The 15,571-nt window shown below is 58.2% G+C and overlaps 3 protein-coding genes across 3 annotated transcripts; 1 reads left to right on the top strand and 2 right to left on the bottom strand.

Moving 5' to 3' along the window:
- Nucleotides 1-1,269: 1,269 nt before the first annotated feature.
- Nucleotides 1,270-5,810, bottom strand: KVR01_011423 (uncharacterized protein). The gene is made up of 2 exons (XM_044791199.1): nt 3,310-5,810; nt 1,270-3,245 (listed from the first exon to the last, which is right to left on the bottom strand). Exons 1-2 carry the CDS (start codon nt 3,911-3,913, stop codon nt 2,119-2,121), a joined length of 1,731 nt encoding a protein of 576 aa, XP_044639798.1. The 5' UTR covers nt 3,914-5,810; the 3' UTR covers nt 1,270-2,118.
- A 1,006-nt stretch (nt 5,811-6,816) lies between these two features.
- Nucleotides 6,817-9,826, top strand: KVR01_011280 (uncharacterized protein). Its single transcript, XM_044788591.1, has 2 exons — nt 6,817-7,695; nt 7,756-9,826. Exons 1-2 carry the CDS (start codon nt 7,150-7,152, stop codon nt 9,517-9,519), a joined length of 2,310 nt encoding a protein of 769 aa, XP_044639655.1. The 5' UTR covers nt 6,817-7,149; the 3' UTR covers nt 9,520-9,826.
- Nucleotides 9,827-10,906: 1,080 nt separating this feature from the next.
- Nucleotides 10,907-13,703, bottom strand: KVR01_011149 (uncharacterized protein). The gene is made up of 2 exons (XM_044794483.1): nt 12,026-13,703; nt 10,907-11,969 (listed from the first exon to the last, which is right to left on the bottom strand). Exons 1-2 carry the CDS (start codon nt 12,980-12,982, stop codon nt 11,901-11,903), a joined length of 1,026 nt encoding a protein of 341 aa, XP_044639524.1. The 5' UTR covers nt 12,983-13,703; the 3' UTR covers nt 10,907-11,900.
- Nucleotides 13,704-15,571: the final 1,868 nt, after the last annotated feature.

Raw genomic sequence — 15,571 nt, forward strand, 5'->3', positions numbered from 1 at the left:
GGGGTGATGGAGGGATAGACTGTCCGATTAGAGACTGGTAGCTGAACGGGAAGGAGCAAGACCCCAACAAAAGTTTTTCCCTCTCTATTTTTTTTCTGGTGTGTCTTCGCCTGCTGGCCTGTATCGGACGAAGCCCACAGACGTCAAACCCCAGTGCTTTTCGATTGCTTGGCTTGGATCACCACCGTCCCGGCTAACGAAGCAACCTACATACCTTGCCTCGTCTAATAAGTACCTATGTAACCCTGCGAGACTCAGTATGGCTGGCAGGTATTGTATGTACCACGGGGAGGCGACCGGACGAATTAGTGGGACCCGCAGCTGGGGGCCCTGCTTCGTCTCTCTATTCCTCTTCTCCTCCGTGTAAATGAAAATCATGGGACGACGGGAACGATCCCACCCAGTACTTGAGCCTGGCCCCCAAAAACCCACCACGGCATATCAAGACAATACAGAATGCGAGGACGGCAGACAAGAAAGAATCGAGAGGCGGTAAAGGGGGGAAAAAATAAACAAAACCGGCCTCCCATGCCTTCCAACAGGCTCCCCACCAGCCTTGCCCCTCCACAGAACCCCAATCCCGCACAATGCCTTGGACATCGTCCCCGGGACAGCCAGCTCCCCTGCAAAACGCTGACGTACGCAGGAGACCGCGCCGGATCCATGCGCCATGCGCCCGGCGACCGACAAACGACCCCCTGCCCCTGCCCGCCTGTCCTGTCCTGTCCCCTTGGTGAACGCATCCGCGTGCCCCGGCATCCGGAAAGATCGACACCGGGGTCCCAGCCCTCCAGCCCAGCCGACCCCCCCGGAGGTAGCCCACCAGCCAGCGAGCCAGCCAGCCAGCCACGCAGGGAGACGAACGAACCCGTCGGGCGGCGCCGGGGGGGCCCCCGTGGGCAGAAAGGACGAGGCGGCTGGGCTGGGCCGGGTCCGGGGTGTCCCACCGCCGGCTTGCGTGCGTGCGAGACGGCCGGGTCTCTGTAAGTGAGTAAATAAAACACCACACCAGGGCAGCAGCACCTTTCTCCGTTCGCACCTCGCCCCCGCAGCAGTGACACCGCCGCCCGGACGGAGCAGGTGGTAATAATCACGCCCGCGAGACCCGGGTCCAGCCAAGCCAGCCAAGCCAGCCAGCCAGCCAGCCAGCCAGCCAGCCCATTCATGGTTCACGGCCAGAGCGGCATTGAGTGATCTGCGAGCTCCGCTGGCTGAGGCGATCACGGCGAAGAAGAAGGGCACACCGAAAGTTGCCAAGGCAACTGATTCTTTTCCAAGGAGGGAGAGGGGACGGGGGACAGGGGGGGGGAGACCACGACCGGGCCCCTTCCCCCAATTCCACCATCCCTCTCCCTGTTCATCAAGAGTTATATTTGTCTCCAGCTATTATGTACAAAGGCAACTGCACATTGCCTCGGACAGTAATGCGCTTCTCCTAGGAGAGCCCGGCCGGTCATCCTCATGTCTGTCTGTCTCTTTTCTACTGCTGCCCAGCCCAATAAGAAATGAAAGATGAAAAAGAAGAAGAGAAATTGGGATGGGGAAAAACATCAAGTTTAAAAAAAAAGATCACCAAACCGTCCCGATGACCAGCCAAGGCTCCCAGACCCGGGTTTGCTCGACTCGGCCGAGGAGCGAAACCCTTTTCTTCTTCTCTTTTTCCTCCGCCCCAAAAAACCCCTCCTTACTGTGTCCATCAAAAAAATGCGAAATTTTGAAAATGTCCGCTTGTCTTCTGAAGAAGTGGTATCCAAGATATAAAACAAAAAAGACAAAAGACAGGACAAAAAAATGACGAGAAAGGACACGAAACGCCAAAAGAATTCCAGTATTTGCGCTGTCGTAGGCACATCATCAGCCGCCGCCGCCGCCGTGGTTTGGGCAAAACAAAAACATAAAAAAGAGTTTTCGCCTCCCCCGAAAGCAAGGCAAGATAGCACTAAGTTTCAAAACATTAGAAGTATGGTTGAGGTATGGTAGGTAGGTCATACACAGCTACCGGGTTGTGGGTGAGAATAAGGCCCGGCGCAGGGTTGGAACGTTATGTAGCACGAGAGAGGAGGTGAGTTGACGTGTCGGCAGCGCTTGGAGGAAAAGTGACGTCGCCCGAAGCCCTTGTCACGACAGGTTCTCGGTGAACCGTGCCGACCCCCGCGAGGTGCGGGAGGCCGCGCCGTCGCGGGAGTGGTCCTGGGCCGCGAGCGTCCTCCCGACGTCGTCGGCGCCGGGGGGCAGCATCGAGTTCCGCGGCAGGGTCGGCGAGTCGAGCGTCTTGGGCACCTCGCCCGTGACGGGCGTCTTGGCCGGCCCCGGGTTGAAGACCATGACGCCGCTCTCGGGCCGCATGGGGGAGCCGAGGGCGAGGCGCTGCGGGGTGGAGACCTGGTTGAAGATGGCCATCGAGTCGCGGTACACCGTGGCGTCGCTGTTCTGGCTGCTCCGGTCGCGGGGGTCCGAGTAGCCGTCGCCCCCGTACTGGAGCACGGGCGGGAGCTTCTTCCCGGACACCCGGACGAAGCCCCGCTCGGCCATTTCTGACCCCGTGTTGGACCGCTCCCGGGACGACCGCTTCCCCGCCAGGGCCGCGAGCGACGAGGCGACCGAGTAGGGCGCTGACGACCGCTGCTGCTGCATGGTTCCGTACGCGCCACTGCCGCCGCCGCCGCCACTACCGTCTCCGGAGGGGCCAGGACCCACAGCCCTGGTGGCTGGGGTGATGGATTTGTCGTCACCGCCCAGGGGCAGGTGACACCAGCCGCGCTTCCTCAGCCTGAGGAGCATGAAAGCGAACGCGACCAAAAGCGCAAGTCCGGCCACACCACCAACAACACCCCCGACGACCGTGCCAGTGGGTGGAGGTCCGTCATCGCTAGAGGCGCCTGGGGATAGTGACGTGGACGAGGAAGAGGGCGTGGCAAGAATGGAGGTTCCCGCGGAGCCATCACCACCTCCTATGCCGAATGTGGGTGATGGCGAGGGTGAGAGCGAATCCGAGTCGGAAGATGTCGAAAACGCCCCCGATGATGAAGTTGTGACGCTACTCGAGCCGGAAGTGGAGCTTGAAAACGAGCTTGAGGCTGTGCCGCTTATCGAGTCTGCCGCGAATGAAGATGAGAGGGACGTGACCAGCGATGAGAGCGACTGAGACGCAGTTGAGCTACCTGACGAGGTAGAGCTGGTGATTGTGGAATTTGAACGAGAAGAGGAACTTGACAACAGAGATGACGATGAGGAAGTAAGAGAAGCTGTGTGGACGTGTTAGCCGTGCTGCTGGGTGAGATATTGCGTTGCGGGCGAGGTGCTACTCACAGGTGGTGGAGTTGAAGGTGGAGCTGAGAGAAGGAAAGGACGAGGAAGATGACAAATTCGGAGGCAGAGATAAAGTCGGAACGATTGTGGTGGCGTCGGTAGTCTCCCCTGGAGGGACGGAGGTGATGGTGGTGGCAGTCAGGGAAGCATCGGAGGGACTGGCGGCTGGCGGAGGGGTCTCGGGAGTAGGTGAGACGGGGTCCTCAGCCGAGATGGAGGTCTCGGTCGCGGGGGACAAGGCTGTGGCAGCACCGGGTGAGTCGGGGGTGGGTGACACGGCCTTGACCTTTGGGTCGATGGTGGACCCCGTCTCAGCGTCTATGAGGTTTGTCTGGGGTTCCGAGGCAAGAGTCTGCGTCTCGATGATTGCGCCTGAGCCATCGATGACCTGGACGACCGAGATGGTCTGCACAACCTCGGTGATGATGGTGTCGCCTTGATCCAGGTCTGCGGTTTCGTTCTCCTCCTGGCGCCGGTGGAAGTGGGCATGCGAGCGAAGGTGGTTGTTGAGACTGCGTCCATGCAGATAATGAGAGTGTCGGTGGTGGACGTGGTCAGTCTTTGGGGCCTGAAAGAGTGAAGACCCGTAGAAGTGGTTAGTCATCGCGCCGGGGGGGCGGCAATGCCTCTTAAAGAGGGGCGTACGACAAGAATAGCGAGCGGTGGTCTCTGTCTCTAGTGTACTGAATAAACGAGCGTGGGATGGAGTGGCCCGAAAAAGGCCCCCCTTTGGATTTAGGTTTGGGGGGTGTGTGTTGTCGATCAGCACGGGCTTCCCGTATTGCTGGAGGCGGACCGGGTTCCGGTTCCTGCGGGTGCGATTCGGTTGGACAATGGCGACCGACGGGCAGAGTGCCTGGGGACGCTACGCATGCAAGGCGAGGCAAGGCGACGCGATGCGAGGCGAGGCGCAGTTGCCAGCAGCGAGCAGCATGCAGCAGCTGGGGACAGCCGTGTCAGTGACGGCGACGGCGACAGCGACAGCGACGGGGACGGCTGTTGCGATGGTGACTTGGCCGGCGAATGGGGAGCACGGTGATGGCTTGTCGAAAGCTTGGCTTTGGTGGATTGGCAAAGGAGTGACTGGCTGGCGCAGAACCATTGCTGACGCAGCGTTTGCAAGCACGAATCCGTCGTGTTGATGAGGGCACCTGAGAAAAAAGATCGGACGGATGGACAGTCAGATGGGCAGGCAGACTATCGCATCCAATATTTCGGTCGTCGACGACACGGTCGGTGCTGGCGTTGTGCCTTTGTTCGGGTCTCGTCTCGCAAGTATTGGGGCGTTTTCTTGGTTGGATATGGGGGGGCCGCGGACCCGTTCACCTCATTGTTCTCTCCGAGCCGGCCAATGGAACCCGAAATTGCGTGCGAGCGAAATGGCACGGCTCTCCGTAGCCCTTTGTGCTTTCTGCTTCTTTCTTGTCTTTTCTCCTGCACGACACGACCGCTCCTTGTCGACTAGAGTGATGAGGACAACCACGCGCGCAACGTGCCTCGAGATCACTAGGGAAGATGGTGGGGGAGGGGAGGAAAAGAGGAAAGGGAAAAAAAGGAAGTCAAGGGATTGGACGGAACGAGATTGTCCAGGGACGGGAGAGGGAAGGGAACGACGAGAGTGTGTGTGTGAGCAAGCAAGCGAGCCAGCGAGCAAGCAACAGAGCACCGGGACGAGGCTGGGATAGGCAAGGTAAGGTCTCGTCCCAGAGTCAGTGCAGGCGGCCGCTATGGAGAGAAGGGCTATTTTCCCGCGGGCGCATGCGTGGGATTGGGATTGCGATTACGACAGCCCAGGAGGGCCAGGCGGGCGCGAAAGAGCGTGCAATCACCAGGGCAGAGGAGACCGAGAGGAGACCAAAGGAGATGCATCGGCTCCATCAAATTTCGGCTCGCGCACCCTCCTCCCACACGGTGGACGGGCGGGAGGGCTGTGATTGGCCGGGTGGTCCCATGTTGCCGTTCACGATGGGGCCTATCCTCTGGGAATCTTGGTCCCCCCTGTCACTGGCACATTGGATTATCGAACTCAACCTTGACATCAGATGACGCTCGACCGCGCCTGCAAAACTCAACTGGCTGGGGGCTGGCCTGGGCTGTCTGGCTGGGTTTGGGGGCACCAACTGATATGGGCGATTGAGTATGTGACTGGCAGAGGCTGTCATTACTGCAAGACTGGCCCCTTCGTACAAGCATCAAGGGCGTTCGCATTAGTAGCTCGGGTACCTGGCCGCTGAGGTGCATGTCGGCAGGCGGTAGGCTGGCCCATTTTCGTATTCAGGGCGGCGCTATTTGCTGCGTGGCGCGGTAGCATCTGGAGAGAACTCGTGGACGGCACGGGCGTGCACTGGGCTGCAGTTGATTCAGACACTGGTTTTCCCCTTTCTAGAAGGTACCCGGCGTCCAGACCGCAGTAGCCTGGGCTGTTGGGCTGGTGTCCTGGGTGTCAGGGTGTGTGTGGTGTGCGAGTGGTGCCGGTGCAATCTCTCTCTCGCATTCCTTGGCCCCCGATCGTCAGGAATGCGGTCATGAATGTTTCGCCCAGCAAGCAAGCACTGGCCTGCTAATCACGCAATGGACCGACCGCAAATAGACCAGAGTCTCCAATATCCAGAAATCCAAATCCAAATCCAAATCCATATCCAAACCCAGCTCAATCAAAACTGTGGTTCAGCCGAGCACAAGACGGAAATGAAGTACATGTCTATGTATATGAGTACCTACTTAAGTAGGTACCTAGGTACTGCCAGTGTGTATACTCCGTCTGAATGATGGTCATTCCGAGCCGGGCGATGGATAGGATGGCTGGATGGCCGTTACCCACACGGATCGTCTGGACCGTCTGGACCGTCTGGACCGTCTGGCCCGCCTGGCCCGCCAGGACCGTCCGAGAACGTTTCAAGCAGAAAAGACGGGTTGGCTGGTTCCCACGGGACACCCTGGGCAGCCTGGGCAGCCGGGAACACCGTCCTGGGAGGGCTGCTCCGAACTAGTCCCTGCTCCCGGGTGCCCGTGCCCTTGGGAACCCCCCATCAGCCCCTCCTCTCCACCCAGGGGATTATTCCCACCCGCACTGCCGCGTCGGCAGCGGGCCCTCCTTGGAACACAGACACGCGCTGTGGGCAGCCTGGCAACCTGGCAACCTGACAACCTGACAACCTTGGGACGCCTTGACTTGACTTGTTGACCGACCAGCCAACTGGCCAGCCAACTGGCACCATGCAGCCTTCCCGAGTCGCAGATATGCCCGTGCGTATTCAACGTTTTCAACGGTGGCCCACAAGATATCGTAGCAGGCCTGGTGGTAGACGTGGTACGCGATGAATAGGCTGTCTCATCGCCAGGAGTCTCGGTGGCTGCGAGGGGCCGCGCCACACTGCAGTACGTGGAACTCGAACACGCTGGCTGCTTGTACGCATTGGCAGTGCCAGGGGCTTGCTTGGTGGCAGCTTCCTAGCTAGTACGTGCAGTGCATTATACCTCTCTCGTGGACAATCAAGAGGATAATAACAACAAGCCAATGGCCGACTGCGACACTGGCCTAGCTGGGCAGCTGGGCAGCTGGGCAGCCAATCTGCATCGTGGTTTGCAGTTATCCACAGTTGACGACTCGCGGAGAAATCTGCGGGGCTGAGCCTGTTTCTTGTACTAGCGCCATGTCTGCATGTGTGTTTGCTTGAAGGTGCCAGGTGCTTGCTCTTGTGAGGGCAGGTGAAACCAGAATCCCACGACTCTCGGCCCTCGGTTTCACTGAATCATCCTTTTCCTCTTCAAAGCGTGCGTCCGTGTCAGCTAACCCATCCCATCCACCACCTCCCGCTGAAGGACGCCGTACGTGACGTCATGGCCTGGTCTCCAGGTCCCGGCCACAGCGTTCCATCGCCAGGTAGAGTTCCGGCCCCGGCCCCGGCCTCTCGCCCGGCCTCATCATCCTCAACGCCGCCGCCGCCGTACGACTCCCCCGGCCTGGGCTCACCATACGAGCAGCCCTGCCAGTCTCCTGCCGGGAGGAGCTCCGTCATGCTGGGCCCTGAGCATGCCTGGCACACAAGAGACCCCCGCTCCTCCAGCACCCAGTCCCTGGTGCCCTCCCTCAACGAGAATGAGGACAGGAGGACGTTACTGGTCGTGTACATCCATGGCTTCATGGGCGATAACACATCCTTCCGCTCCTTCCCCGCTCACGTTCATTACTTCTTGCGGGAACAGCTGAGCGAGTCCCACGTCGTTCACTCCAAGATATATCCCAGATACAAGACCTACAAGGCCATCGAGGTCGCCAGGGACAAGTTCAGCGCCTGGCTCGAGCCCCATGAAGGGGACAAGACAGATGTCGTCCTGGTTGGACATTCTATGGGTGGACTGCTTGCCGCCGATGTGGCCCTCATTGTATTTACACCTACTTACGCCCTGTGGTCTTGGTTTATGACCCCGTTAACATGTCTCCAGCCCTCTCCGAATCCCGTCTATGGCAGCCCCTTCAAGCATCGCATACTAGGCACCATCTCCCTGGATGCGCCACTGCTGGGTCTCCACCCTGGAATCATCACGTCGGGCATTGCCAGTCTCTTTCGGAAAGCCCCAGATCCCCCAGGCAGGGAGCAGGAACTCTCACAGGGTCTGGCCTCTCAGAACGCCTCCGGTTCCATGCTGAGCCTACAACAGACACCAAGCCTATCCTCGGATGCTGGCCCATCGTCAGGCACCATGTCTCCTGTGCCCCTGTCAACATTGTCGTCTAGCATCTCGGTTGACTCACAGCCTGACCCAAACTTTAACCCGACCTTCTACAATGACATCCCTTTCGTCGACAGGGGCTTTTGGAAGAATGTCGCTCACTTCGCCAAGAAACACTATTCAGAAGGGCTCGTCAGCTCGACATACCATCATCTGCTCTCGCACCTGGAATTCGGCAGCTGCCTTGCGGACTACTCCTCCCTTAAAAACAGGTACAACAAGATCCGCCGGCTAGAGGACGTGGATGTGTTGAACAGGCCCCAAGGCTCACGTGGCGAACCGAGGGTTCGCTTCGTCAACTACTACACCGTTTCCACCGGCATCCCAAAGGAGCCTCCGATGCCGAAACGTGCTGACACGCATTTGCGCCCGGTTGCTCCAGACTCGCAACAGGACGGCGCAGGCGCCTCCGGGGCGTCGACTCCCAGGATCTCGATTGAGGACTACAGCGATACTGAAGAGCCTCAGACCCTGCACGTGCTCGAACCCTTGCCAGTGTCTGATGACGAGGATGCGGATCATCAAAGGAAGGATGACGCGCCCAACAAACACCTGGAAAATGGAGAGCCCAGAATACCAGAACCATCGGATGGTGGTGGCAGCAGCAACCTGGACACACAGACAGAGGTCCAGCACGCGTCTTCCGCCGCGGCTGGAGAGCAAGATCCCACAAATGCATCCTCAACACAGACAGATCCCGATAAAGATGAGACCCCGGCTATAGACCATGATTTACCAGCGATACCAGACCCCCCGGAGCCGCCACAAGTTCCCGACTTTACAAAGTACAGCGACAAGGAGGCAAGAAAACAGGCAGAGAAGGAGTTCAAACGGACGCAGAAGGGCTACGAACAGGCCGTCAAGAACCGCGACAAGGCCATAAAAGAGCGCCAGAAGCTCGTCGAGAAGCGCCAGAAGAAGGCCCAGAAGGAGGCCGACAAGCGCCAGAAGGAGGAGGCAAAGCGGCTGGCCAAGGAGCAGCAGGCGCAGGCGAAGCAGACCAACACCGGCCCGCCACCGCCACCACCAGAAGACGAAGAGGTGGGCTCGGCCGCGGACCCCTCGCGCCCGTCCGAGGCCCAGGTCGTGACGCCGGCACAGGCCCAGATCCTCGAGCGGCAGCTGACGGACCTCGCGTTCCGCGAGCGCGGGGAGGCCTCCTCGCCACCACCTCAGGACGACCAGAACGACGGCGGCGCGGCCGACGAAGAGGGCAAGGCGAGCCTCGGCGCCGCGGCCGGCCAGAGGGGCAAGAAGAAGCTCCGCAAGTTCTGCATGATGCCGCAGAAGGTCGGCGGCGCCAGGGACAGGGCGTGGGTGGAGGTCTACATGAAGGACGTGGACGAGGTCGGCGCGCACTGCGGGCTGTTCTTCTCGGGCCCCCACTACGAGATCCTCATCGGTGACGTCGGGTCGAGGATCGTCGACTGGGTCCGGGAGGACGCGTCGACGAGGGCTATCCTGGCGATGAACTAGGAGTCCCGCGCTTCCGACGGCGGCCCGGCGTGGCACGGCGTAGACAAGCAAGCCGCTGAGCCGTGAGGGGATTTCCGAGTGGGATAGATAGGCACACTGCTGTGAGAGGGAGAGGAGACTGATACAGGCGGCTTTGATGATGTTGGCGTTGGGAGAGGGGATGATCGAGGAGTCTTTGCCCTAGTTGCACTCACACACGGGAACAATTCTTTTTGAAGCTCGCTTGCCCGCGGAGATACCCACAAGCAAACATGATATGTAGAAGGTTTCACTTTATCTTTGCTGTTGTTCACTCAAAATCTTCCTCATATGCCTACCCGTTGACTGTGACTTGTAAGCAAACGCTCGCTACAACGACCGACCGCACATGAGATGCAAGTATTCCAAGACGCGAGAGCCACACAGCCCAAGCCGATCAACACTTCACCTCCCCCCGCCGCCCACGTAGACAGACTCCCGAAAGTGCCCTGTCAGGAGTGCGCGGCCCCACGGAGAAGGCGGGGAGGTCGTAGAGGTTCTCTCTACGTTGGCATTTTCTGGGGGTAAAGCTCACTAGGGGTACAATAAAGCTCGCCAGGAGAACAAGAACTGGCTAGGGGTACAAACTCGAGCAAGATCTGTCTTAATTGGCCACACCTAGTCTAGCATACCCTACCTAGTCCACTACCTTAAGTAGAATACTAGAACGCCACATCATGATTTCTTTTTAAAGAAACTAGAGGACCTTTGCTATGCTTTGGAGCTTGCCACCTTTACCCTCCCAGCCCCTTTGAAATTTAAAGACCTAAAGTTTTATTTTTAATTCTGGATGTGCCAGATATGGCATGCCAGTTTATAAATCCTTATTCGGATTTGTACCCCTAGCCAGTTCCTGTACCCCTGACGAGCTTTATTGTACCCCTAGTGAGCACATTGCCCCCCCCCCCAAATAAAATGCCATTTTCTTGGGGTTCCGGTCCTTTTGGCTCTTCCATGTATCTGGTGTTGAGGGTGTGCTCTGTTTTCTGGTCTGAGGGGTTGGGCTTGAGAGGACGGATGGGGAGGCCGGGTCTCTCTCTCTCTCCCCCTCATGCTTCGCTGGGTTTTGTGATTCCCCTTTCAAGGAGGTAGTCTTCCGTGTGTCCAAGTACGTTGACAGTCAAACTACATACACTTTGGCCGGTATCACGCCACGGCGAGCTTGCGCCATTGGCAAGGTAACATTGCTTTGACATGATGCGGCTGAACTTTATGTACGCCCTTAGTAACCCCATGACCAAGTAGTACAAGGTACATGTAGACGTGTCGCGACTTGTACTCATATTCATGAGACTCCCCGAGGGTCCTGGCCGGAGACTGCTGGACAAAGGCCTACTCACGATGGACAAGTGGAAAGCGTCACATGGCGCTCCTCCGGATGGCCTCACATGGATTTAGGTATTCACAAAATACATATTGACAAGGCCATATTCCCAAATTCATCCAGCAGCCAGTCATCATTGCTCTGCTCATCTCCCAAGCGACGAGCACACCACTGGAAAAACACAAAACCGGTCTCACAAGAAATAGACAATAGTTTCCGCTGTTGTATTCCTCTATGTAGGCCACGGCTGCAGAACCCCGTATAAGAGCTTTGCGCAAACCCGCAAAGTGACCACGCAAAATCAGTAAGCGAGATCCCAGCCATGATCCCGAACAGGGGGCAGGCAAGCTGCTTTGCGCCATGGTATCTCGATTTTTTTTTCTTTGACCCCGAATACTTGTGGTCATTTGGTGTGTGGCCCGGGTCGTAAGAGCGCCCCTGACCTTCAAAAGCAGTAATCCCCAACGCCATGCTTGATTTCAATTTCAGAATATGCAACAGTGAAAGGGACGGCCTCTAAACTCGTCCCTGTCAGGAAAGCCTCCAGTCCGGTCGTGTCGTAGAAGTGATGAACTCGGTCCTGTCGGTCATTAATAAATTCCGCCTGCTGCTAGACGCACGCAAACTGCTGGGACCTCCCTGTCCCCCTACCCCCTTTTTGATGTTAGGCGTGCCAATGACCACCTTTTGTAACAATCACTCTCCTGTGCCAAATATCTCTCTGCCTCGCTCCCTGACATATCATGTCTGGTGAAAAGAGGCGGCGATAAACCATGAGCACCATAACATCCACACCGGCAACACGTTCGGCGAAATGCCCGACTCTGCGCGATTCGGCAGTGGGGCGCTGCTAATGTCCGCAAACGCGATCGCTTCTGCGACTCCGTGGCAGACTTGTTGGAATGCTTCATCCTTCCGTTAAGCCGCGAGAAGGAACGTGGGCGTTCGATCTGCATACACTGGCTTGGACGACTTGAATAGCGAGGAACTGGTGCGGCTCGGGAGAGCACAGCTGTTGACTCGGATTCGGTCGCACAATTTAGACACCAACCATGCCAGGTCCATAGGACTGACGGGGTGTTCCAATTTGTTGGAAGGATTTGGCATTCTGCAAGGTGTCAGCAAACGTCCTGAAACGTGAACAGAGGCAAAGGCTCTAAGCACCTTCTTTCTGCGCTTGGTGCCCTCGCCCTCGCCCGTCGAGTATCCCGTCTCTGCCCCGGTCTCGTCGTCATACGCGTCACCATAGCCCTCGAAGCTGCTGTCACCGTAGCTCCTCTTCTTGCCGGCCCTCCGCGGCCTGGCGGCCTCCTGAGCCGCGACCGCCTGAGCCTTGGTCCGAGGGATGCCGCCGGCTGCAGGATGCATGGGCGTGCCAGGAGCTGTTGCCTTTGCCGAGCCTGAGCCCTTTGATGCTCCGGCGAAGTCGCCGAGAACCCCCTGATCCCACTTCTTGGTGGGGATGGTGCCGCGAGCCATCGTGGTGGCTTGCTTGAGGACTTTCTGGACCTCCGGGCGGAACCCGTCCTCGATCTCTTTCCCGCGCACAAAGTGCACCGTGAACTCCTCGGGTGGTACGGAAAGCAGGCTCAGGATTCCTTCGGGGTCGTTTGGCTCCTTCTTCACCGGGTCGAAGTGTCCCATGAGGCCGAGCTTCTTAATCTGGCCCTTGTAGGTCTTGCGCATGGCGTTCTTAGTCCCATCGGGCAACACGCGAGCCACCTCCCCGGCGAGGCCTGTCAAGTCGTACATCTCAAAGATGTCCTCTGAGAGCAGAGGCTTGGCTGGCTGCCATGCCTTCTGCATGACCAGGTACTTCTCCCCCACATCCTCGTGCATATCCTTGAGGGCCGGCAGGCCATCGTCCATATGCACCCTCTTCTGGTTCTGGCCGTGCTCTCCGATGTCCTCCTGGACGCGCTTTCGCTTGTGGGGGGACTCAGCACCCATACTGACGTCAGCGGTCGAGTCGGAAGGTAGGGCAGTCCCGTTGATGGAATGTGCGGGAGTGGGCAGGGCCGTGGTGAATGAGGTCATGGTGCTCTGCACACCCGAAACGGCGTCGGAATTGCTAGGTGACAAATGCGACGGGCTCTGCGGCGTCTGGGGATTAAATGACATGATGGCTTGCCGTGGGTCGCGAGGCGAGGCGGGTGGGGTTGACGGCTGATGGTGGCAAAGGCTTTGCTCTGCCGGTGGTGAAATCTCAGCGATGCGACCGGCAAGGCGTCAAAAGGTCCAGACGGCGGGGAGCCACAGAGGGCTGGAGTCGCGGAATGGCACCGGATGGCCGTCCTCGATAGGCGCGATTGATTTTCAGTCGGGATAAGGAGTGGGTGGGTGTCTGGGGGGACAGGGAGGTCTGTCGCGTCACCGGCGACGGTCGGCAGCAGTCGGGCCGCTTGACATGCACCACAGCGTCGCAGGGTGGTCGTGGATGGGGTGAATGAATGTCGCCTGGGCAGGACGATTGATTTCGAGTAGGTCGACCGTATCTGAGGCACGTCGTCGGCCGTGGTGGTGGTGGAGGCGGTGGGCGTAGGTCGGTGTCGGATGCGGGAGGACGAAGAGAAGGTTGGGTTGGGTTAGGTGAGTGGAGGCTTGGTGAAATGATTGATGGCGGCGGGCCTGCCTGGAAGTGGACGAGGAAGCGGGCCCCAGCGTCTGAGGACTGTGTAGTGCCGCCCCAGCTGCTGCCGCTTGTGAATGGCCAGCCGGCTGGCCTGGGCCTCGGCGCGCCCCGTCAGCTGAAAGGGTCAGGGGTGCAACGTCGCTCTGGCACGCAGGCGTCCCGGGCACACGACACGGAGCACAAAAGCCCTGGCCTTGTTGCTGGTTCCCGGTTGCTATGTCACCCTTTGATCACCGCTTCCCGTCCCTATGTCGCAACGCCGCGGAGGATTTCAAAAATATGACCTCCTTCCTGTTGAAACAATCATCGACGGCATATCCGCCTGTCTGCGCCCAGCAGCCTCGGCCGAAGCCCGGTCTGCGCCTTGGGGTCTGGACCAGTCAGTCACCCGGCCGGTCACTAGCATGTTGCCAGCCGACTACGTCTGACTAGCCGTACCCAGGTACCCGATGGTGGTGTCAGAACTCAGAAGTACCTAGGTACCTAAGCCCTCTCACATCCCGTGGCCACCCAAACTAATCTCCGGGCACCGGCGCGGAGGACGGCCATGATTCCTCGGACCACTGCATTGATACCACACGTTACTATTCTATTGCCATCCTGGACAGCCCACGTTATTGGTCCATTGCCAGGTCTTGCTTTGGTATTTTGATTATACCGGCAGACCAGGTCCTCGCTCGTCATTCCACTATTGACGAGCCTCAGGCTGGTCCAAGAAAGCTCAACTGATACTAACTTTCCTTCTCTTACCTCTGAGGAGAGGGACAAGCTACTTCCGAGTGATCTTCAGAGGTCGAGAAACAAGAAAAATGGGGCACCCAGGCTCATAGGTCACCCGTATGGGATGCATGTCACCTGCTGCGGCTCTTACAATGATCTTCATTTATTTTGCATACAGTGACTACCGAATCCATCCGTAATCTCTGGTGGGCCATTTTCAAGCCTCGAGCTGAAGTCATCACGGAAATGCGATGATACCAGTCATCAGAACAGTACGGACATATCAAGGTCTTTCTAGAGAGATAGCAGAAGGCTTTCTCGACCATGATCTTGTGTCTATGAGGAATTTACAGCGGAGCCTTGCCGAAGGACAACCTCTAACATCGTCCAGGACAGCTGAAGACTCGTATGTGTATAAGTCACCCAAATGGGGTTGGCATCTACTTTGGTCGACACCATAACATAGAAGCTGCGAGGCTTCGACATGGCCGATGGTCGCCCTAGACGGCCCCACTGCCGGCTAATAGGAATCCTATCCGCTGAGGCCGACGAGGTCTGGCCAGAACCCCAAAGTGGATATTTGAGTGCACTCGCTGAGTTCGTCGCCCGCGAGTCGAAAGGGGGCTTGACCATGCAGGTTCGGTGGGAACACAGGCGCGCGGCGTCTACTGTGTAATGCCACATTGCATTGCTCCTAGGATGGGTTCTGAACCTCTGAGGCCGGCATGCTTGCGTTCTCGTGCGACTCCGCAAGACCGCAGCGAGTGGGTCTGGATGGGTCTTGGGTAGGAGTGGCCTCTGAGCGACTTGCGACCCAAGTGGAAGGAAGTGTGGGGAGCCACATATTCAAGAAACGAGCAGTCGGTTCGTCGACATGGCCATGTTGCAGATCGATTGACGCCCGGGGCGGATCGCATACTACTCTGCTCTCTTGACTACTAAGTATGTAGTACTGGGCAAGTGGCCGGCCGTGCGGGATCATGCCAGCGTGCCATCGACCATATCATTACGTCCTGAGGATCCATTCCCTTCCTGTGCGCCTGGCCGATCGTCAAACCTAAGTCGGCGCGAGATCAGGTTTTGGGGCTGTGGTGGATGGAGAGCACGGAAGGAGCCAGAGCCTTTTGACCTGGGGCTGCAGACCTTGTGCTGTACGGGGTAAGCCAAGTAGGGCACGGGGCAGCGTTGCAACTTACGGCAGGGAGGCATGACTGGACCAAGTGGGACTCGACATCGAATGAATGGCAAATATCATGCCCATTTAATGTTAGCCTCAGTGCTTCCCCCCTCCTTCAGTTGGAAAAGAGTTGTGAGCTGTATGCAGTTTTCCCCGTGATCCGTCAACAACAGCACCCCCA

Source organism: Diaporthe batatas (genome assembly GCF_019321695.1).
Source record: "Diaporthe batatas strain CRI 302-4 chromosome Unknown Contig00015, whole genome shotgun sequence".
NCBI classification, from domain to species: domain Eukaryota; kingdom Fungi; phylum Ascomycota; class Sordariomycetes; order Diaporthales; family Diaporthaceae; genus Diaporthe; species Diaporthe batatas.